Source organism: Monodon monoceros, unplaced genomic scaffold (assembly GCF_005190385.1).
Source record: "Monodon monoceros isolate NGI ecotype Baffin Bay Population unplaced genomic scaffold, NGI_Narwhal_1 Super_Scaffold_11, whole genome shotgun sequence".
Taxonomy (NCBI): Eukaryota; Metazoa; Chordata; class Mammalia; order Artiodactyla; family Monodontidae; genus Monodon; species Monodon monoceros.
The window spans coordinates 120,464,933-120,489,841 of record NW_021703767.1 but is presented as its reverse complement, the minus strand read 5'-3'; the positions used below and the strand labels follow the sequence as shown (position 1 = coordinate 120,489,841).

General features: G+C 34.8%; 1 protein-coding gene across 5 annotated transcripts in view; it reads right to left on the bottom strand.

Annotated features, from left to right (window-relative positions):
- The window catches only part of XRN1 (5'-3' exoribonuclease 1), a 101,273-nt gene that overhangs the window by 66,548 nt on the left and 9,816 nt on the right, over positions 1-24,909 (bottom strand). For all 5 annotated transcript variants that reach the window (XM_029214098.1, XM_029214101.1, XM_029214100.1 and 2 more), the window contains exons 3-16: positions 23,097-23,194; positions 21,811-21,920; positions 21,610-21,720; positions 19,577-19,659; positions 17,232-17,319; positions 16,981-17,149; positions 16,004-16,071; positions 15,548-15,685; positions 13,785-13,851; positions 13,469-13,574; positions 10,106-10,195; positions 7,915-8,071; positions 5,997-6,116; positions 1,122-1,291 (exon numbers count right to left, since the gene is read on the bottom strand). In XM_029214098.1, the coding sequence (XP_029069931.1) occupies positions 1,122-1,291; positions 5,997-6,116; positions 7,915-8,071; positions 10,106-10,195; positions 13,469-13,574; positions 13,785-13,851; positions 15,548-15,685; positions 16,004-16,071; positions 16,981-17,149; positions 17,232-17,319; positions 19,577-19,659; positions 21,610-21,720; positions 21,811-21,920; positions 23,097-23,194 (1,575 nt within the window). The remainder of the gene's footprint in view (positions 1-1,121; positions 1,292-5,996; positions 6,117-7,914; positions 8,072-10,105; positions 10,196-13,468; positions 13,575-13,784; positions 13,852-15,547; positions 15,686-16,003; positions 16,072-16,980; positions 17,150-17,231; positions 17,320-19,576; positions 19,660-21,609; positions 21,721-21,810; positions 21,921-23,096; positions 23,195-24,909) is intronic.

Below are 24,909 nucleotides of genomic sequence, written 5' to 3'. Positions count from 1 at the left end.
CTTGCTTTTAACAGGAGAATTAACAATTCGTCCTTTAAGAGAAAGAAAATATAGAGCAGCAGATTCTTCCTTGGTATTGATCCAGACACAACCATGCCTGTAAGATACTGAGTGGACGTCCTCCCCATTAATTTAAAAAATATATATAATATATAAAAAATATAATATATATAAAATATATAAATTATATATGTATATATACATGATTTTTATACTAAAGGAACATACAAAACGTGCTACAAATCTCTGTATCGTCCATGTTCCAAAACCCAGAATGGAAAATAAACATTTTATAATGTCTATTTCATCTTTCTCTTTGCTTTAACAAAAGGAAAAATCATAACTGAGAAACGTTTACTTTATCTGCAACACAACTGCCATCTAGATATTATTTGCAGAGAAGATGAGAGAAGAGAAAAAACAAGGAAGACATCTTAATGAAGAAGAGAAAGTAGAAATAGGTTTGAGGCAAGAAACAGAGGAGCTCTTTTTTTTTTTTTTTTTTGCGGTACGCGGGCCTCTCACTGTTGTGGCCTCTCCCGTTGCGGAGCACAGGCTCCGGACATGCAGGCTCAGCGGCCATGGCTCACGGGCCCAGCCGCTCCGCAGCATGTGGGATCTTCCCAGACCGGGGCACGAACCCGTGTCCCCTGCATCGGCAGGTGGACTCTCAGTCACTGCGCCACCAGGGAAACCCCCAGAGGAGCTCTTTTATTTCTTGTTCTCCTTCTTTCCAGTTGGGTGGTTGGGGAGTATAAGAGGCAAAGTCATAGCATGTCAAATAATGCTGAGAGCAGACACTGGCAATGGAAACAAAAATTCATACAACTTCTTGAGGGACAGAACAGATATATACGGGGGTGGGACAACTTTAACAGAAGACGAAAACAGAGAAGCAGAATTGGACCAAAGCAGAGAACTACAGAAACAACTGTGAGAGAGAGAGAGAGAAAGAGAGAGATGTTATGATTCTTGGCAAGTTGAATGTAATTCATTATCAATTGACTACAACTGTCATAAATTATTTGTTAATTCTCCAAGTAGATATTCAAAAGCTTGCTTTTTTTTTTTTTTTTTTTTTTTGAGCTCTCTGTTGTTGAAAAATTACCAAACAACATTACCTTGCGCAGCATCGTCCTATGGCAGGGAACTTTTCTGGCCATGGAGAGGGGTACGTGAACTCTGTCTCGCTATCATACCAGCACATTAGGCACTCACTATGTTGGTTTCTTTTCCTCTCTTCTTTTTTCAGGGAGTGGTTGCATGTCTCCATGGCTTCCAACAATCGCTTCTGAATATAAAGATTGGAGAGAGGGGTTAAAAATACAAAAATTCTGTAATCTCAACATACAGAATAAATATTTTCCCTCAGAATACAGAATTACTATTTGTGTTCTTGAAAAACAAAAATCTTAACTAATACAATTCTTTTCCATTTCATTACATGAAAAACTGATGTGCTATTCTTGTTTCAAAGGGCCCTAGAATATTGCTTGTCACTACAAATTCCTCTGAAACTATCACTCCAACAGCAATCACTAACGTGTGGATAAAATCAGCAGAAAATCAAAATTTAAATATGAATTGATCGTAATTATAATTTATCTTAATTCACTGCTCATTGATCTCTTACTTTACAAATTGTACAATGGTATAGGTATGTTCATCTTTCCAATTATCTTTTGTATTTAACATAATTCCAATCAAATCACAATGGTTTAAAATACTTGTTTTTAAAGGACAAAATGATGTTAGTGTTCATATTCGAAGGATGAATGTGTGAGCTGCACAAAGTTACCAGGAACTTGTCTTACCAGATCCTATCACTTTTTATAAAACTACCTGTAAGTAAAACATTTAAGTATTGACACCACAAGAGACCCACAGACCAGAAGAACAAAACAGAGTTCAAAAACAAATCCAAATCTACGTCAAACATGGTATTTCAGATATTTAAATAATGCTTTTGTCATAACTAGCTATCCAGCTAGGAGAGAAAGCACATATACTTTCCAATATCATACCGTATACAAAAGCAAGTGTCAGAGTAATGAGACAACAAAAATAATGGGAAAAAATCTAGGAGATTATTGATAATTTGGAGTGAAAAACTCTTAAATAAGGCAGGAAAAAGCTGAACAGCTTTAAGAAAAAAGACATTTTTCAAGTAAAAGAAAATGTATGTGATAAAAGATGTCACAAAAAAATCAACAGGCAAATGCCACACTGGGGAAAAATATTACTAATATAAAAAGAGTTGTTCAAAATCAAAAAAAGAAAATGAGGAAAAGGATATAGACAGACAATTTACAAAAGAGAAAATGCAAAAGACAAACGTACATCAAAATATACTTAAATTAGGAATCAGGGAAAAATAAATTTGAATGAATGGCATTCTTTATCATCAGTAGACTTTATCATCAAAATTAAATAAAGCAATAATATTCAGGACTAGAAAAGCAGAGAAGTAGGCACTTAAATATTGCTGGTGTAAATTAGACCAGTCTTCTTGAAAAAGAAGACTGGTAATATTCATTAAAACAAAAATACACATTCCCATTAACCAAGCATTCCTGCTTTGGGGATTCTACCTTACAAATATAAAATCTCTGATATATAAGAATGCATTAACAACAACAACAAAAAAGAATGCATTAACAAACAAACAAACAAAAAGAATACATAAACACACAAGTCCTTTTTTCATAGCATGTGTACAGTGGCAAAAAACATTAAGATTCATAAGAATTTGCAGAATTAGTATGGTGTGTTCCCATGTACCTTTCAATGATAACATCTTACAGCCACAGTACATCATCAAAACCAGGAAATTGACACTGGTACATCACTACTACAGATTTATTCGGATTTCACTAGTTTTTATATCTAAATTTTGTGTGTGTATACAGTACTATGGAATTTTTATCATATGTAGAGATTCATGTAACCACCACTAAAACTGGAATACAGAACTGTCACATCATCATAAAGAAACCCCTTCATGTTATCCCTTTATAGTCACACCCTATCCCCAACCCTAACCCCTAACAACCACTGACGTGTTTTATACTACAATAATTTTGTCATTTCAAAAATATTATATAAATGGAACTATATAAAACCTTCCAAGATTGACTTTTTCACTCAAATGAACTTTTCTCCATCCGTTGTTTATATCAATAGTTCTTTTTATTGCTGAGTAGTATGCCTTTATATGGATGTACTACAGTTTTTTTACTCACTCACTCATTGAAGGATGTTCGAATTTTTTCCAGTTTGGGGTTATCACAAATAAGTTGCTCTGAACATTAGTGTACAGGTTTTTTCAACATATATAGCCAGCTGTTTCAGCACCAATTGTTGAAAAGCTTTTTCTTTACCCATTGAATAGCTTTGATGTCTTAATTGAAAATTTATTAACTGGACAAGTATAGATCTACGTTTGGACTCAATTCTGTTCCACTGATCTGTCTATTGCCATGTAAGTAACATACTCCCTTGATTACTTTAGCTTCATGGTAAGTCATGAAATCAGAGAATGAAAGTCTTCCAGTATTGTTTTTCTTCCTATAGATTGCTTTGGCTACTCTAGATTCTCTGCAATTTCATAAAGACTTTAGGATTTCTGATTTCTACATAAAAATCTGCTGGCCTTTTCATTGGGATTATGTTGAATCCAAAGATCAATTTGGGAAGAGGGTACATCTTAACAATACTAAATCTTCTATTCCTTGAACATGGTATGTCCCTCCATTTATTTAGGTTTCTGTATCTCAACACTATTGTAGTACTCAGTGTGCATGCTGTTAAATTTGTAACTGTATTTTATATATCTTAATGCTATTGAAAGCAGAATAAAAATCTTTTTATTTAAAAAAATTTATATTTTCCAATTGTTTACTACCAGTATATAGAAACAATTGAATTTTGTATAGACTTTATACAGATTTTGTATAGATTTTCTGTGACCTTGCTAAATTTCCTTATTGATTAGAGTATCTTTTTGAAGACTGCTTAGAATTTTTAATATATGTAATAGTGCTATGTGCATATAAAAACAATTTTTCTTCTTCCTTTCTAATTTGCATGCCTTTATTTCTTTTCCTTGACTTAATACACTGGACTTCCAGTACAGTAATAGAATTGGTTAGAATAAACATCCTTGTCTTACTCTTGATTTTACAGAGAAAACATTCAAAATTTTACTATTAAGTATACTGTTAGCAAGTTTTTTTAAGATGCACTTTATCTGGTTGAGGAAGTGTCATCTTATTTCTAGTACTGTATGTTGAGCATTTCTATTAAAATTGGATGTTGAATACTGATAGTGTGGTAAATCACATCGCAAATCAACACTGTGTTTCTAAAATAAATGACATTTGGTTATGAGTATTATCCTTCTAACATATTATTGGATTCCATCTGGCTTTATTTTGTTAAACGTTTTTGCATTTACTTTTAGGAGGGATATTAGCAAGTAATTTTCTTTTCTTGTAACATCATTTACTATGGGTATCTGCATCATGCTGGTCTAATAAAATATACTGGGAAGTGATTATTCCTATTCTATGTTCTCAAAGTTTGTGTAAAATTAGTATTATTTCTTCCTTGAATGCTTGCTAGAATTCACAAGTCAAGACATCTGAACCTAGAATTCTCTCTGTGAGAAGATTTTAAATCATGAAACTAAATGTCTTTAAAAGATATAGGACTACTCAGATTTTTACATGTTTTTTGGTCAGTTTTGCTAAACTGTGTCTTTAAAGAACTGTGTTCATTTCACTTAGGTTGCTGAATTCGTTGCCATAAAATTGTTCACAATATCCCTTACGGATTCTTTTAATAGCTGTAGAATTTATAGGACACCTCTTCTTTCATTCCAAATATTGGCAATTTATGTGTTCTCCCCTCGTGCTCTGGCTTTTCTCAGCCTTTCTTGATCTGTCTAGCTAGGATTTATCAATTTTATTAATCTTTTCAGAGGACCAACTTTTGGTTTCATTGATTTTTCTCTATTGTTTGCTCATTTTCCATAGATTTCTGCTATTTTTATTTCCTTCATTCTGCTTAGTTTGGACTTAAATTGCTCTTGTTTTTCTAGCTTCTTATGGTAGGAAGCTTAATTTATTTTAAAATGTCTTATTGCTTAGGATAAGCATCTAGAACCTTAAGTCTCCCTTTAAGCCTTGCTTTAGCTTTATCATAGATTACGATACGTGTTCTCATTATCATTCAGATAAATATTTTCAAATATCCCTTTTAATTTCTTTAATCTATGGATTATTTACAAGTGTGTTATTTAATTTCAAAATATCTGTAAGTTTCCCAGAAAGTTGTTACTGATTTTAAATTTAATTCCATGTGGTCAGAGAACATTCTCTTTATGATTTCAACCCTTTTAAATTTATTCAGACATTTTTTTTTTTTTTTTTTTGCAGTACGCGGGCCTCTCACTGTTGTGGCGTCTCCTGTTGCGGAGCACAGGCTCCAGACGCGCAGGCTCAGCGGCCATGGCTCACGGGCCCAGCCGCTCTGAGGCATGTGGGATCTTCCCGGACCGGGGCACGAACCCGCGAACCCTGCATCAGCAGGCGGACTCCCAACCACTGCGCCACCAGGGAAGCCCCAGACATGTTTTATGTCTCACCAAATAATCTTGGTGAATGTACTTTCACTTAAAAATGTGTATTCTTTAGTTGTTGGGCACAGTGTTCTACATATATTAATGAAGTTGAGTAGGTTTACAGTGTTATTCAAGCCTTTGATTTCTGGTAATGCTCCTTGTTCTGAAGCCTACTTTGTCTACTATTAGTAAAGCAATGCCAGCTTTCTTATAATTAGCATACCTACAAGTTTGGATGCACATAATGAAGATGAGAGTAGTTAAAACTCATTAAAAAAACACAACTGGTGATTAAAATCCACTGCTTATTAATTTATGTGAAATAATATCTGATTAAAATATACATGTATATATAACTATTTCATGCACTGACCTCATCAATGAAAGGTATTAGAACCACAGCTTCCCATTCCTGTTGCTTCCCATTTAGGTCAGTTTTAAAATCAGGTGGATAATATTCTATAATTGGCGAGTCTTCATTCGTCATCAAATGCTGTGAAAATATAAAATAGCGTAATAGAAATGTAACAACTAATATCAATGTAGCTTTTTGCTAATATATTTATAATATTTCCTCAATTGTAACAGTTTAAAATTTCTAAGCAAAGCAAAAGTAAATTTTCACATCTTAGATATGTTCTAATATACTTGTTATATTTTGATTTTCAAGTATGAGGCTTCTAATTTCACCACCGTTCACCACTTTCCTGTTCCACTAAGCTAGTTATGTAGCAAAACTATCTTTACTCTGAATTTTATCATTTCTATCTTCTATTGTCTTTTCACTTTACAAGGCCTATCTAAATTGTTTTCCCATTCAGACTTCAGTTCATTTCACACACTCCATTTTTAACCTTAGGCAATTTATTTTCATGTCCTAATCAACTGATTTTATTAAGTTATATAAGAACTAAGATAATTAAAAAGAAAAAAAATCCTAAAATCCAAAATCTCTTTACTACCAATAGCAAAGATAAAAAGTTCAATACGACGTTTTTATTAGAGATTTTATAACAGAAGTAGATAAAGAAAGTTAAAGATGTCTTCTAGGAATAGAATATGGAAGATTATGATATAAAAAATTTAAAGAAATAGCATATTTCTCAAGGTCATATTCAAAGTATTTAATAATCAGCAAGTCATGAGCACAGAACAATCAAAACAGATGTGGCTATAAAAACCTGCATGGTTACTGGTCCAGAGTGGTTGAGTATCAATCCTTAATGTATGTGAAGGTAGGAAAAAACCATCAAAGAAACTTAAGAAAGAAAGGCCAGGGGTCAGGATGAAGGACAGGTTAAGTTTCAGAAAGATACAGAAGGAAGCCTGATACTGTTCAAGCAGTGAAGGCAGGTGTGTGTATTTGTGTTTATATGTGCCTATTCCAGTTCCTTGTACCAGACCATGGAATTAGAAGAAGAGATTGATGCTCTAGAAGAACTAAATGAAGTTTACTCTCAGAATCAGCTTAGCAGGCTTGGCATAATTTTGGTGACTCAATCACCCCTGAAATATCTTTTTCCTGTTACGTGAAACACGTTAACCAGAGAAAAGCCTTTTATTCCACAATTTGATAAATGAAATGCTTAAAATCCAAATATAAATGGAGGTAATACTTTTGTTGATATAAATAACTTATTAGAATCATCCGTATTCTAATAGGTAGAGGGTAAAAGAGAACTGAAATGAAATCTGTAAACGTTTGGACAAAGTAGATGGCTTCGGATTTTGCCTGGCTCAGTTTACTTTCATCAGTGCAGAGACAAATTGAAGATGTGCTTAAAGATACTGAAAATAAAGAAGCTATGCTCTGAATGGCTTATGAAATTTGTTTGCCTTTTTAAAACAAAGCTAACTTGGGGACTTCCCTGGTGGCGCAGTGGTTAAGACTCCACGCTCCCAATGCAGGGGGCCCAGGTTTGATCCCTGGTCAGGGAACTAGATCCCACATGTATGCTGCAACTAAGAGTTCGCATGCCACAACTAAGGGGCCGGGGAGCCACAACTAAGGAGCCCACCTGCCGCAACTAAGGAGCTCACGTGCTGAAACTAAGGAGCCCACAGGCTGCAACTAAGACCCGGCACAACCAAATAAATAAAAATAAAATATAAAACAAAGCTAACTTTAAATCAAGAAACTACTTTTCAAGGGATTTGTTTAAGGAATCCTGTATTTGAAACTGAATATAAATATATTTAGCTATTAAAGAAATTTGGGTATGATGTTTCTAAGTTTGCAGGAGCTCCTAAATATTAAAAAGACCGTAAACACATTTAATTCTAAAACTCACCTGGTAGCATGTAGGAAGTAAATTTTTGCTAGCTGCTGGAAGTACAGCAAGAAGCTGTTCAAATGGCTTAAAAGGTTTTCCTAGTTCAAAATGGATTTTGAGTGTACTGATGTTGCGGATATCAGATAGGAAAGGTGCATAATGGTACGGATAAAACCTATAAAACAAAACTGAGTTTTAAACAATTGGCAATTTTATGAAACAGGTCAATGGTAAGCATATACTTCTCCATATTCTATTTTAACAACACATGGCAATAATTCTAAAGACAAAAAATCATTCATAATTCTGCTACTTGAATATAAAAAATCAGCAATGTTGGAGAATTTAGGTCATTTGATGGCAACAAATATTCTATTTCCTTAATTTTTTAAGTGCAGTTTCACACTCAAAATCTGGATGTATGCAAGGATATATATATTAATAATATATAAATATATATAATATATAATTTATTATTTATATATATAAATACGATAATGGCTGTTCAGTTTCGAAAATGTTGACTGTGAGTCTTCCAAACAATAGGTTCTTAGAATGAAGTAATGAGGTAGTCAGAAGACGTTCAGTTAGCTCATGTGGGCCTGAGCTTCTCTTGTAAGGACAGAGGGAACAGTGAGTCTGAGCTCATATGGTTGTTACTAGTCAGTTCTAAGAACTTTTATCTTTGCATTAGTATATATATATTGTGTTCGTGGTAAGGATTAAACCACTTATCAATCATACACACCAACTATTTTTGTTTTTAATACCTTCCCATATTTAACTACAGGAAAAATATTTTTACAAAACTTGAAACATACAATTTTAAAAAAACTTTCAATGTTCTTAATGTTTGACTAAAGATACCAACAAAACAATGAAGAAATTTTTTTTTTTTTTTTTTTTTGCGGTACGCGGGCCTCTCACTGTTGTGGCCTCTCCTGTTGCGGAGCACAGGCTCCGGATGCGCAGGCTCAGCGGCCATGGCTCATGGGCCTAGGTGCTCCATGGCATGTGGGATCTTCCCGGACCAGGGCACGAACCTGTGTCCCCTGCATCGGCAGGCAGACTCTCAACCACTGTGCCACCAGGGAAGTCCAAGAAATATTTTTATATTCCACAATTATGTCATACTTCAAAAGGGTGGGAAAGTTTAGGAGGCAGAATGGCATGTGAGACAAGGCAAAACGTATAGACTTTGGGAATCAGATAGCCTTGGACTTGATTCTTGGGTATATGTCATCTTGGAAAGATTACTTAACCTCTCTAATCCTCATCTGTAAAAGGCAGAGAACAATGCTTACTTTAAATAGTTGTGAGGATTATATGAGAACATGCTTTTCAAGTGCCTGGCCTTAACGCCTGGTAATATAATAGGGATAACTTATACTCACCCTCTTAAAAAATGGCAAATCAAGGATTTTTGTCATAGAATACTCTTCAGAGACGCCCTGAGAATCATGTTAGTTATTGCAAAGATTTGTAAAGGCTATTAGTAAGTGAAATCATGTGAAATTAATGCCACATTATTTTGCACTGGTCTGTTTTGCTGTTGGTGCTTTAAAACAGAGCCTAGCAGGTGTTCTGAAAACAAAACAAAACAAGCTATCTCATCACTTAAAAGTCTCTGCTTTTCCCTGCAGCATATTTTGGCTTGTTATTTTTTCTATAACAAGTGGATGGTTTGGAAATGTAGATGGAACTTGCTGGAATAGGAAACGAGACAAATTATTATTATTTCCAGGAAAAGCAAGTAATTCCTTTCTCCTTTCTTCTTTACCCTTCCCAGTCTAACATTCATATAACCCATTCTTCAATAATTACTCCTGATAGAAAAATTTTTTCAAACACATAAAAATGTAGAGAAGAATATAATAAACAATCCCACTTAACCACTGCTCAGACCCATTCATTATCAAGACTTTGTCACACTTCATTCATTATAACAGAAAATTTTAAATCCTTAGATTAACAGAGAGCTTTTATTATGGGCCATCTGCTATAGCTGGAAGTATCTTTGTTATAAAAGGGTCTTTTTAAAGTATTTTCATATAAAAAAAGATTACCTGTATTTCATTTAAACTTGGCTGTATGTATCTTTTAAAAAATACTATCATAAATAGAAATAAAAAGAAAAGAGATTCTCAAATGAGCTTACAGTAGAATGAACCATTATAAAAGACAAAACTTTTTGTTTTTATTCCCTCACCAGCTCCAGGACTGAACTCCATGATAGTAATAATGCAAAATCCACTGTATTGCCTGAACATAACATGCAGCTTGATCAGCCAGAAAGTCACTGAAAACAGAAAAGAATATTTTCATTATAACATTATTTTTAGAAGACAGGCCATTGTGTTTAGAGCATATCTCCTGATATCACATTCTGTCTCACGTTTTAGTTAATCAATGAATAAACCAAAAACTGCAATCAGAAAAACTCCAAAATATTATTTTTTAAAAATTCCATCATGCCGGATTAAAGGTTTGCCTTATAGTTTTCCTAAACCAACCATCAGAATACTTAAACATGCTGTGCATATTTATTCAGTCAATGTACTGTGCCTTTGGTTTAAAGTTTGAGGATTTAGTTAATGAAACTTTCTATAATGTGGCACTACCAATTCCTTAAATATTCAGGGTGTGATGAGAGATAGGGATGGGAATCTTCTTTATTTGGGAGGATGCCTGACAGAATCACAGGAGGAAATCAGAAGATCTTAAAATCTGGTTATAGAGCTAGAACACACTTTGAAAAGTGCGATATCCACTGAACAATATTCCCTCTAATCCCTTTTTCTCAAAAACCATCATTTAAGGTAAAATAATGACACACACATTACACACGCGCACACACACACAGAGCAAAAAAGAGCACTCTAGGTTAAACCCCAAAGTAGCTATAAACCTTGTTAGTGTCTGTTACCAAAATTCAGGTAGAGATACACTTAGAAATTCTAGAATCTACATTATTTCTGGGAACTACGTTTTTTTTAAAAAAAATAAATTATTTTATTTATCGATTTTTGGCTGTGTTGGGTCTTTGTTGCTGCACGCGGGCTTTCTCTAGTCGCGGCGAGCGGGGGCTACTCTTCTTTGCAGTGTGCAGGCTTCTCATGGCGGTGGTTTCTCTCATTGTGGAGCATGGGCTCTAGGCTCGCGGGCTTCAGTAGTTGTGGCACGCGGGCTCAGTAGTTGTGGCTCACGGGCTCTAGAGCACAGGCTCAGTAGTTGTGGGCTTAGCTGCTCCGCGGCATGTGGGATCTTCCCAGACCAGGGATCAAACCCGTGTCCCCTGCATTGGCAGGCAGATTCTCAACCACTGGGCCACCAGAGAAGCCCTTTTTTAAAAAAAAAAATTTTATTTATTTTTGGCTCTGTTGGGTCTTCGTTGCTGCTCGCAGGTTTTCCCTAGGTGAGGCGAGCGGGGGCTACTCTTCACTGTGGTGCACAGGCTTCTCATTGCAGTGGCTTCTCTTGTTGCAGAGCACGGGCTCTAGGCGTGCGGGCTTCAGTAGATGTGGTGTGTGGGCTCAGTAGTTGTGGCTCACGGGTTCTAGAGAGCAGGCTCAGTAGTTGTGGCACATGGGCTTAGTTGCTCCACGGCATGTGGGATCTTCCCGGACCAGGGCTCGAACCCATGTCTCCTGCATTGGCAGGCAGATTCTTAACCACTGTGCCACCAGGGAAGTCCTGGGAGCTATGCTTTTTAAAATGAAATGCATTACTTTTTTATTATAAAAGAAATATTTCCTCATTACTGAAAATACAGATAATGACAAAAAGCATTTTTATCACCTTATAGCAATCACTATTACCTTTTGGTATTTTTCTCAATCTCTTTTCTATGCCCAGGTTTTTTTTTTGTTGTTTTAAGTATTAATGAGAGGATACTGTGCATTATTTTTGTATCCTGCTTTTAAAATTTGTACTTAATGATATACTGAAAGTATCTTTCTGAATTGTTATGAACTTTCCATAAGTACCAGTTTAACAGTTCCGCATATTCTGGAAACACTGGAAATGGCAGAGATAGTGACTAATGAGGAGGAGGTGGAGACAATTATGATGAACATTCTTACTGGACATGTACATTGTTTCTAATTTTTTACTTTTAAAAATCTTTGTAATAAACTTCCTTGTGTATAAGGATCTTCTGTGTTTAACTTTATATTTTTAAGATATTTTAACAATTAGAATTATTGGGTCAAAGGGATGACTATTTTAAAGGCTTTTGGATATGTAGTTTCCAAAATAATTTTACCAATTTATATTTCCACCAGTAATTAAGGGAAGAAATCTACTACCACTCCTGGACTAACACTGAATATAACAACTTAAAAAGATTTGCTTATTTGCTAGGCAAACAAATAGTATCTCATTTTCATAAGTCTATATTTTACTATATAAAAGGAAAAAGAAATAAAACAGAAGACTAGTTTCCTATCAAATTAAGCATTTAATGTCAACTGCATGTACTACAGTTCTATCTAACTGTAATCAAGGAAATACAAGAACAAAGGAAAAAAGGATTAAAAGCATAACTATTTTAAATATGTTATTTCTCAAGTCTCAGAAGTCCTACTTTCTAATGTAATAAGGGTACATAGCATTTCATGAAACTCTTATTTCACTTATAGATAAGCAGCCTCATCTGGTGGTTAAGCATAGGCTCTGGAGCCAGACTGCTTGTGTTTAAATCCTGGCTCTCCCACTCACTACCTATGCATGTCACTTCAAGCAAATCACTTAAACCTCTCATTCCTTAATTTCCTCTATTTTAAGGTAATAATAATTCTACTTATCTTAAAGAATTATTGTGAGAATTACAAGTTAACATTTTCATGTTATATATATATATATATATATGTTTATATTATTAAAATATAAATGAGTTAATATTTTTCAAATGTTTAGAATAGTGCCTGGCACTTGGTAAGCACTTTATAAGTGTTTGTTAATTAAAATAAATAAAATACGAATATATGTAATTCATACTGTGGGCTGTAGTTTAGAAGTGTGGACCACCATTCTAGAGGTCAAGTTGTTAAGGAACTTTTGTACTAGTTATTAACCTGGGGCTGAGCTAGGTGCCCTTTGAGATCCAAGTGTGATGTGAGCTTTTGAAGATGGGAAGCAAAACACTAACCATTTTCTATTTGGCAATTTTTATCATAGGACCCTTGAACAATGCAGGAGTTAGGGGCGCCAACCCTCTGTGTAGTAGAAAATCCACCTATAACTAGTTGGCTCTCTGTATCTGCGGTTCTGCATCTGTGAATTCAACCAATCGTGGATTCAACCAACTGTGAATCATTAAGTATTTAGTAAAAACAGTCCGTATATAAGTGGACCTGTGCAGTTCAAACCCGTGTTGTTCAAAGGTCAACTGCATAACACATGTCAATTAATGTTACCTTGTCCAAAACGGTACTAGTTGAAAGGCTTACAATAATTTATGAAAACAAAAAATCCTTTCCACCCATTACCATAACTATCAAAATTATGTTGTTTTCGCTGCAAAGTCTAATTTTTTTTCTACTTTAAAGTAAAAGCATTGGCAAAAACGTACTCAGAAACTACGTCAACTCCCATCTTTGTCATGTAATATGTTCTTTTATATTGTCTGAACTCGGTTTCAAACAAGTCATCGTCTTCAGTCTCATCTTCTAAATTGTCTGGAAAAAAGACACAAAGACAGTGGCTGACAATTACGAACATTCCGTTTTTACATCTAATGCTTTGATACATATCAAAGCAGATGCTTATAAACTACCACAGACATCTACTTCATCCAATATTATTGAAATAGTACTAATAAAGGAAAGATATAACAACTATTCTGTCAAAAAAAATTGCATCTATTAAAATACATAGTTTGTACTCACCCTTAGAAGTTACCACTTCTTCTCCATTTTTGTCTAAAGCAGCCCAACATATTGAGTTTTCCTGGCCCTATACAAATTATAAATCAATATAAAATTAAGGCAGGATATACTTTAAGGTGAGACATTTAACAGGGAGATTTAAAAAATACTAAAGATAACTGAATGATCCTTCAGTGACACACTGCAAAAGTTTGTTTTAAAAATATTCCTCAAATGCTGTGTAAATGCTTTTGGTTTTATATCACTGTTTCCTGAAGCTATAAATCTTTATTATGTAGAACTTAACATTCAGACCCCTCAATGATAAATAACAAGTAATGTTCACCAATATAAAAGATAAATATATTTAATTATATATGTGTTCCAAAAACAAAACACTTCAAGAATATTTCATTTACTTAGAGAAAAGTACACAATCAATATCAAATTCTTTCAACTTTAACATTTTTATATGTCAAATTCTGGGCTATTGTTAACACAATCTGTTTGTTTATGATTGAATCCAATAACTACAAACATTACCTATTTTTTTGTATCTCTGGATCCCATCATTCCTATGATTCTACCAGCCACTTCTAAATTTTCTTCCATGTAACTCATCTGCTTTTCTAAAGTTCTTCCATTTCATCACATCCTTCATATCCTGCCCATCTATTCTTCCTCCTTGTGATTTCATCCTTTCTCTCCTCTACTTCTAACTGCCTATCAACTGCCGGTGCCTCTCATTAGTTCTTCCTACTCCCTTATTCCCAACTTCCTTTTCCTCATCCAAGCTAGGGCCTCTGCCAATTTCCTGCGTCTGGGCTGTTTCTCCAGCTCCTTTCAATCTACGAGTGTCTCTAATGTTAACTACACACCCATGGATGACTGGTGAAGCTTAAGGACTGAACTGAGGTGGGCGGAGTCATGGACTATTGATATTTAAGTTCGTGGGTATGGGTCCCCCAAAAGTTGCAGAGCCTGTTTTATTAAGATAAGAAACAGAGTAGAATGCAGGCTGACTACTGCTAAGCTCCACTGAGGAAAAGTTAAGCAATTAGAAAGACTGCACTAAAGAAAATCAGGACAGTTGCCCTTCCTGGAGCAAGAGATATTGGGCTTGAGCCTGAATAAAACCAGTACAGCAAAGAGAGTGCAGGAAACTCATCAGTTTCACCAGAATCCAATAACTATGGGTTAGCTGAGGAAAATTTCAGAAGAGGTTTATTTTCCAAGCTAACACACATAAGACATTCTTTAGGGCTTCTTGGAGGTGCTTTACAGTGTACTAGCATATTCTAACTGACTCTAGTCACTTATTGAGGACCTAACAGTTACCACATATTGTGCTATTAACTACTCTTAGCCTAGCCTATCACTGTATTTTACACACGATTTTATATATAAATTACTTTTAGAGAAAAATCACTGATCTAGTTAATGTCTCATAACATTAAATGCTATAAATATCCACACTTTAACTAATTTTCTGGCCTCTTATATTTAGAAATGTTTTATACACTTATTAATAGAGTGGAAGAACAAAGAAAACACAATGTTCTTCGATGGTAAAAATAAACTGATTTTTAAAGATCAGATTTAAATGATAGGATCTAATAGAGAAAAAGAAACCAAAACAATTTTTAAAATGTCCATAGAGGAAAAGAAGAAATGAAACTAAAATGAGGCAACCCTAAAATCATAAGAAAGAAAATGAGAAACAAGGAATATCAGTTTTACCTTTACAGCTAAAAAAATGAAAGGACATCTAAAAAAATGGACACCTTTGATTTTTTCTTTTCCTTGTAGTTCTTGGCTTCTTCTGCTGCGACACCTGCTGCTTCATTGAGGTACTTGTTACCAACTTTGCTTTCAAACCACTTTAGGTCCACAAAAACTTCACTGAAGTGCTCTCGATCAAACTGTACAGAAATATTTACATTTAGTTTAAAATAACTTAAGTATGTTTAGAAGAATACAGACCAAACTTTTAACAGTGACTACTTCTAGGGCATAGGAAATCAGAGGATATTACTTTTTTACATGGGGACTTCATCTATTACTCTGAAAACTAAAAATGAAAAGCAAATAGAAATGAAAATAACTTAGGTGAAATTACTTATACAGAATGACCAACCTGAGTAGAATCACAAAAACTTTTTCTTCTGGTATTATGTAAATGGTTACTGACCATTTATAGCTACCCTGGGACAGGAAAACAAAAACTTCTAGTTACTTACATCTGATAGTTTCACAAGGTATTTCTCAAATCGAGGTAAGTTGAGATGTCCACTTTCATTAATATAACCTAAAAGGAACAAAATCTAAACTTGTACTAAAAGCTGACATTATTTTTTCTAAACAATTCTACAAAAGTTTTACAAAACATTGAGTTTTGACATTCTACTAATCAAGAAAAAACACTCAGTGTTGGACTATGTAAGTGGCCCTAGTTTCTATGAACTTGATGTTACTATAGTACACAGTATGTAAGAACTGAAGGAAAATATAAAAAATTCCAGGTTTACATAGTAATAATCTTCCCAAATTTCCAAACAACACTGGGAGACAGTTAATTAAATTAAATATGTTCTAGAATCTATCTAGGTCATTCATTTGATATGTTAACTTAAGAAAGAAAAGACTAATGTCCTGCTACTCTGTTGATTGACTGATTGATTAGCTGATTGATTTGCTGTGCAGTGTAACTTGCCGGATCTTAGTTCCCTGACCAGGGATTGAACCCGCGCCTTCTGCAGTAAAAATGCGGAATCCTAACCACTGGATGGCCAGGGAATTCCCTGTCATCTGTTTTATTCAGCATCACCACTATCTGTCAGTTTCCCATTTTAACTTGAAAATCTCTCCCTCATATTAAATACTCTGATGATTATCCATTCAGGAAACTAAATTTCTATGCTTAAATACGAAACGAGCTAAGTGAAACGAGCAACCTCTGCTGGCTTTCTTAAGCCATTTAAGGTGGAGATTAGTTAGGTATCAATAAATGAGACTGCTTAACTGGCGTCATCTTCTTTGCTTGTGAACCATTGAAAATTACAACTTTAGAGAGCTTGGCACCTTAGACTAAAAGAAACTCCAAATTCTTTTCCTACTTTAGTTGTGCATGCCATAATCTAATAAACTGAGTGACATTTTTAGGGTTAGTTGAGTGCTAACTTAAAGTAGCTTCAAACAAATATTAAACTTTTCTTACCCCCAAGTTCTGGCAGGATGGTAATATATGTTCCATAAAGAAGAGGCAGTGCATCATGATTAATATGTAAATGAGGTAGATGAGGGATAAAATCATTGCCAACAAGAAATCCCATCAAAATCCAATCATCTATTATCCTTTCAATATCATATTTAAATGTGATCTTGTCCTATGCAATATGAAGAGAAGAGTCAAATCCTATGGAAATTTCTGCATATTCATCTTTGGCCCATGGTTATATTAATACTTACTTTTAATGCTGAAAACTCATAGTCAATATACTCTCTCATTAAAGACAAGTGTAGAAGGTGAAATGTGGTTTCTTCTGGTGCGCATACCCTGTAATTAGTCAGATGATCAACACAGAGCTTATTATATTTTTAAGGTTCAAGTTTAAAAACGTAGCTTAAAATAGAACATCATTAGAAAATAGTTAATTCTTGTCATTAAGGCATGTAATTTATAGGCAAGCTGCAGGGTAATGTTAAGATAAAAATATAACTACAATTACAACAGAGATAAAGTTCATAATAATTGGTTTACAATATGCTTTCTGTGGAAGGACTCTCAGAATTGAGAAAGTCTAAGTAATACATAATAGATGTAATAAACCAGTGGGATCTGGTCCATTTAAGGCTGGCCACCAGCAGAAAGCATATAGATAAGTGAGTACATATACTTTTATATCTACTGCAGTACAGTCCAAGGCTTCAATGTTGAGGCACCATCACTTCCTCCTCTTACCTTTTCCGGGCTTGGTATAGGGGTCTATATTCCTGGTTGTGGCCTATACTCCAGGATTAATTACAAGTAAGAATATAAGCTGTTAACAGCATATTAAAAGCATTTATACACCATGAACAAATGGGATTTTCTTCAGGAATGCAAAAATAGTCCAACATAAGAAAATAAATCAATGTAATACACCATATTAATAAACAAAGGGAGAAAAACCCCCGCATAATCATTTAACAGAAAAAGCATACGTCAAAATTCAACACTCTTTCATGATAAAAACATTCAGCAAAGTAGGAACAGAAGGGAATTTCCTTAATGTGATTAAGGGAATTTATGAAAAATCCACAGTTAATATCATAATCAATGGTGAAAGACTGAAAGCTTTCCTCCCAAGGAAAGGAATTCTTGTTCCTAAGATCAGTAACAAGACAAGGATGCCCATTTTCACTATAGTTATTCAACATTACGCTGGAAGTCTAGCCAGGGCAAGTAGGCAAGAAAAGAAATAAAAGGTATCCAAACTGCAGAAGAAGAAGTAAAACTCTATTTACAGATGGTGTAATTCTATATGTAGAAATCCCATAGAATCTACAAAAAAAAAAAAAATACTAGCACTAAAAAATGAATTCAGCATAGGTGCAGGGTATAAGGTCAACACAAAAATCAGTTGTGTTTCTACATACCAGCAATAAACAATCCAAAAAGGAAATTAAGAAACAATTCCACTTACAATATCATCCAAAAGAATAAAACACTCGGAAATAAACTTGACCAAGGAAGCAAAAGAAAAAGCCAGAGGCAAAAAAACTGAAATCAAAGATACAGAGAACAGACTGATGATTCACAAAGGTAGGGGATGGGGGTGGGTGAAATGGGTGAAGGCGATGAAAAGGTATAAATTTCCAGTTATAAGATAAATAAGCTCTGAGGATGTAATGCACAGCAGGTAACTATATTTAAAAACATTATTTTCAACTAAAGGAAAAAAAAGAAGAAAGGAGGCAAAAGACTTGTACACTAAAACTACAAAACTGAAAGAAATTAAAGAAGACATAAATGAATGGAATGACATTTTATGTTAACAGACTGGAAGACTGGATATCAAGATGTGAATGCTACCCAAAGGGATCTATAGATTCAATGCTGTCCCGATCAAAATCCCAACTTTTTTACAAAAAAACCCAGAAAACCTATCTTAAAAATTATTAACCTCAGGAGACCCCGAACAGCCAAAATAATCGTGAAAAAGAAGAATATAGTTGGAGGTCTCACCCTTCCTCATTTCAAAACTTACTACAAAGCTACAGTTATCAAAATACTTGTGGTACTGGCATAAAGACAGACATATAGACCAACGGAATAGAATACAGATCCCAGAAACAAACCCTTGCATATATGGTCATGTGATTTTTGACCAGGGAGCCAAGATCTTTCAATGGGGAAAAGACAGTTTTTCAACAAATGTTGTTCAGAAAACTGGACATCCACATGCAAAAGAATGAAGACAGACCATTACCTTACACCACATATAAAAATTAACTCGACATAGATCAAAGACCTAAATGTTAAGAGTTAATACTTATAAAACCCTTAGAATAAAATGGGAAAAGCCTTTATGACATTGCATTCAGCAATGATTTCTTGCATATTACACTAAAAAGTACAGGCAACAAAAGAAAAAAATAGATTGGAATTCATCAAAATTAAAAATTTTGTACATCAAACGACGCTATCAACAGAGTGAAAAGGCAACCCACGGACTAGGAGAAAATATTTACCGGTCATATACCTGTTAAGGGATTACTATTCCTAATTTAATTTCTGTTCTACCTTCTGATATATAGGCAGTATGATTTACCTTTGTGTCTTTTTGCCACCAAACCGAACCTCTTCTCTTAAAAGAGAGAAATGTGCTTCATGACTTGTTAATCCAAGCATAATCTGTTGAAAAATGATGAAGAAATGTTTCTATTCTCTCATTTTTTATAGCATCGGGTTCACAAAAGCAATCAAAAAACGTTTCTATATAGAGAACATGCTTATTTAAGGAAAATAATTCATTAGCAAATTAAATGTATAAATATCAAAATATGATACATTTACAGGTTATAAATTGGGTAAATTCTGTGTACTTTTCTAAGAAAAAAATGTTCACTTTAGACTCACATAACCTTTATAACCACCCCACTGTACCCCTATAAAAAAATCCCAAAAATGTTCTCTTGGTTTTTACACCTTTCCACTTGCCACAGAGGAATGGGTAAGGAATTAGGGCAACAGCATTTCCATGACAGAAGAATACAGGACTCTTCTGGAGGCCAAGATACCTTTAGTATGTGAAAACTCAGAAAAAACTGGAAAAGGATATTTTCAGTTAATATTCTCACATAGTATTCTAATCCCCAAAGTAAGTCAAATAGTCTAGTGAGCCATATCAACTAATTGCAATGTATATTGTTTATTTTCATTTAATCCTGATTCAAAGAAAATAAAACATTTATGAAGCAATCAGGGAAATGAGAATACTAAATGGTTATTTATATATTAAACAGTGATTTGTTAATTTTTGTTTTATGTGGGATATCATTGGGGTTATCATTTTTAATATTCTCCATCATGAAATATTTATAGATTAAATAATACATGTCATATACTTCAAGAATACAGGGGATGGGCTTCCCTCATGGCACAGTTGTTAAGAATCTGCCTGCCAATGCAGGGGACACGGGTTCGAGCCCTGGTCCAGGAAGATCCCACATGCCCTGGAGCAACTAAGCCCGTGCGCCACAACTACTGAGCCCACGTGCTATAACTACTGAAGCCCACGTGCCTAGAGCCCGTGCTCTGCAACAAGAGAAGCCACCGCAATGAGAAGCCCGCACACTGCAACGAAGAGTAGCCCCCGCTCGCTGCAACTAGAGAAAGCCCACGCGCAGCAACGAAGACCAACGCAGCCAAAAAATAAATAAATACATAAATTTATTTAAAAAAAAGAAAAAAAGTCTTAAAAAAAAAAAAGAATCCAGGGGAGGAGAAGGAAGGAGACAGATGATTAGGGAAAGGAGCTGAAGGTTACTGAAGACAGATGAAGGACACAAGGAGGTTCATTATGCTCTCTCCTTTACATCTGTTTATATTTGCAAATTTCTGTAATAGAAAGTTAAAACAAAAAGAGTCTAGCAAACTTGGGTTATGGAGTCATCAGATCAGGTGGTATTAAAAATCGTGTATTAAGAATGAGGGTAAAAAGGGTCCTCTATCCTGACGTCAGCAGAGTATTCATAGCACTAGGGTCAGTCAGGTGTGAACACTAACTATAGAGACCTGTTGATCATAAACTATGGCAAAAGAACTCCTTTTCCAAATGTTTTAGAACTTTGGTAATAGCAGAAGTAGCAATCATTATTATATCTCTGATATTTGTTCCCATAGCCAGAAATCTTCTTAAATGTTTTTTTTAATTTTTTTTTTTGGCTGCGTTTGGTCTTCATTGCTGTGCGTGGGCTTTCTCTCATTGTCGCGAGTGGGGGCTACTCTTCGTTGCGGTGCGTGGGCTTCTCATTGTGGTGACTTCTCGTTGTGGAGCACAGGCTCTAGGCGCACGGGCTTCAGTAGCTGTGACACACGAGCTCTAGAGCTCAGGCTCAGTAGTTGTGGCTTGTGGGCTCTAGAGCACAGGCTCAGTAGTTGTGGCGCACGGGCTTAGTTGCTCTGCACCATGTGGGATCTTCCCAGACCAGGGCTCGAACCCACGTCTCCTGCATTGGCAGGCGGATTCTTAACCACTGCGCCACCAGAGAAGTCCAGAAATCTTCTTTTATTAAGACCAAGTTTCCTAGATATTTTAACTACAATGGCATAAGATTAGAATACAATAAACATTATACCTACCAAGTCAGCATCTAAGCCATAAAGACAGTGTCTGGTGTTTGGATCATGATCTGGCTTTGCCTTCTCGGATCTGATAAATTCCATGATTTTATGTTCTCCTTCTCCAGGAGTCTAAATATAATGTTTAAAAAAAATGCGGTAATATGCTATATTTCTCAAGATTAAATTTAAAAAACTCTTTAAATAAAATAAGATAATAACCTCATGGCCTGAGAAATAGATGGTAACTCCTTGCCACGACTTGTCTGTAGAAATTTTCATATTTACAAAATACTTCAGATGTTCGTGTAACCTGGCCATGAATTCAGTCCCTAAAAATAAAAGGTTTTTAAAAATTTAATCTGAGAGAGATATAAAAACAGTGAGTTCCCAGTGACAACATGAAATTGGATCTGGGTATCCAGGGAATAGCTAGGTATAAGATCTCCCAAGGAGGTCGAAAGCTCTCTTGCTTATCTTGAAAAGCGAGTAATGTTGTATCTTTCCCAACCAAATATCACAACTATTTCCAATTTTACCAGGCACCCCAAAATGAAGTTAATGTCAGATGGGGAAATTCAAAGAAGGTTACTGCTGCCTCAGGACTATGCTTCAAATATTTTCACACAAGGGCAGGGTTTCAACACTCCAACAAACTTCAATCTTCTATTTCTCTGCTGGATTCTAAAGTTTTTTGTTTTTTTTTAAGGCATGTAGCTTCAATAAGATTGCCAGTAACAACAACTATTATCATTACTATTTTTAACCTGAAAAATTACTATTAATCTGGAAACTGAGTCTACAATGATTATGTTTCAGGAAGAGCCCAGATAGTCAATAGTCAAAGGCAATAAGTCTTAAACTGTGTAACGATAAAACTGGTTATTAAATTGGGCAATGTGTCATTAGGGGACTTAATGAAAGAGAAAACTACCATAGTAAAAATTAATGAGATAGTATGATTATAAGATTTTTTTTCAATGTAAAGAATTATAATAATGTTAGACAAAACTCTAGGAAGGGCAGACTGTGCTGTTGCATATAAGATTAAACTTGTAATACTGATAAATTAATTCTTCCTTAAAGTCACAGAAATCTTAACAGCCTCTGAGAAGAAGAGTAAGCACTCTAGACGAGGAAAGTGGGTTTCTTCTCCTGAATACAAGCTAGCTCTATGAACTTGGGTGAACCACAACCTCATTGAGTCAGCTTTCATACAAATAAATGGCAGGAGTAGGACTGATCTTGTAAGTTCCTTCTAAGTCAGGAATTTTGTGCATCTGGGAGAGTCCTGTCCATAGGTGCCCTTATCAGCATCTGTAAATCCCTACAGTGGGTCTCCATAGGAGCATTTATGACCAAGGTGACCAAACCATCTCATGAAGAGACATAACTGGGAAAATAGAGCAAATATAATCCTAAGGACAAAATAAATAGAGGTTAGAAAAGAGAAATAAATTTACATTTACATTTTAAATCTGCCAGAATTTTTCTCTCAGTGAATTTACCTGGTGTAATGCAGTTGGAATCAAATCTGGCCTCTGTAGGAAGAGTTTCTCCTTTTTCTATTGCCTTTTTAATTTTGTCTTCTGCCTCCTTTGCTGACCTTAAATGTTAAGGGGGAAAAGAAGTGCTCAACTTTCTGGAAAAAATAGAGATCTCTACATAAAGTAAACGGTTATTTAGAAGTTTTTGTAACTAAAATACTAATTCTTCAATTTTAAGTTCAAAACATGTAAGTTTTGAAATGTCTATAATCAATAAAGATGAGCCTCAGAATTGTTTCTTTTCATTTAAAGAACTGAGTTTTTCAGCTAGGGACTATAGAAGTAGAACATTATAACAGTATAAAACTGACAAAGAATGTTACAAATACTTATTATAAAGTAATTCTTTTCTAATCACAAATATACAGCATATTAGTTCTAGAAATAATTTCAAAAGTATAGCATAAACATTCATTATACACACTACATTTAATAATATCAAATAAGTACATCATTAAAATGATCTCTAAGAATATTATATAAAAATAATTATAAAATTGTAATGTATATCTTTGGGTTTCCTCATGAAAACATCTAAAGCGAAAGCCTAATAACATTAATGACATCAGTAGCCAAAATGATCTCATTTTTGAGGCAACAGGATTTACTAAGAAGAACATGATTTTTAGAGTCCGATAGACACAGGTTTGAATACTGGCATCCCAATTCCAATCTGGCTTCTCCAGTAACCCATGTGTGGCACACAAATATGCCACATGGCATACAAGTTAGGAAGTCCTGCTTTATGTACATTTTCTACAGCCTTGTTATTAGCTCTATCTACTGTGCCCTGTGGAATTCTATTTCTGCGATAAACAAACTCTTCTTCGTATTTAACCTCTCTCTCTTACCAACCTCTTCAATATAACAAAGACTCTGAAGATATCAACTCATTTGTAATCTCTCCAGTGGAAGCCATTCTTTCCTCTTTTCTCCCCTTCCTTCTTTGACTGAAGAAATGATTATTCAATGTTACTATGTGACAAGTTCTTGGGATACAACAAAAAAGAAATGATTCCTCTTCTCGGAATTTACACTCTAGTGGGGAGACAGAAATTAAACAGCCATAATGTCTAACGTAGCTGCAATATAGAGAATGTTTGGGACAGGGGCAAGGCAAAACTATTAAAGTAATCTAGGTAGAAGATTATGGTGGCCTAGGCTGACAGTAGCAGTAAAGGTGAAAAGAAGTAAGTAGATATGACTTAGATGTGAGGAATAAGGAAGAGAGAGAAGTCCAATTACTCTTGGACTTTGGAGTTGAGCAGCTATTTACATGATGTTATTCACGAAACATAGAAGGAAGGCAGGTTTGAGGCAAAGATGAGTTCAGTTCTGAATATATTAAGCCTGAAATGTATCTATGGAATCCAGAGGAGGCATTTAGCAGGCATTTGGATGTATACAAGCTCTGGAAAGAGATATCCACCAGAAAGATAAGTTTGGGAGTCATCAGTACAGATTCAGTACTTAAAGTCATTGGATAAGATATCTTAGGACCCAGGACGGAACCTTAAGAAACATCAATATTTGAGACAAAGCAGAGGAAGAGAATATAACAAGGAGATTAAGAAGGTACAGTCAGAAAGAATTCCCTGGTGTACAGTGGTTAGAACTTGGCACTTCCACTGCCGGGGCCCAGGTTCAATCCCCGGTCATAGAGTATAGTTACCTGAAGGTCATGGGAAGGAAGTTCAATAAAGAAATAATGGTCAACACTGCTAACTACCAGAGATAAATGAAGTAATGTAAAGACAGAATTACTCTCTACATT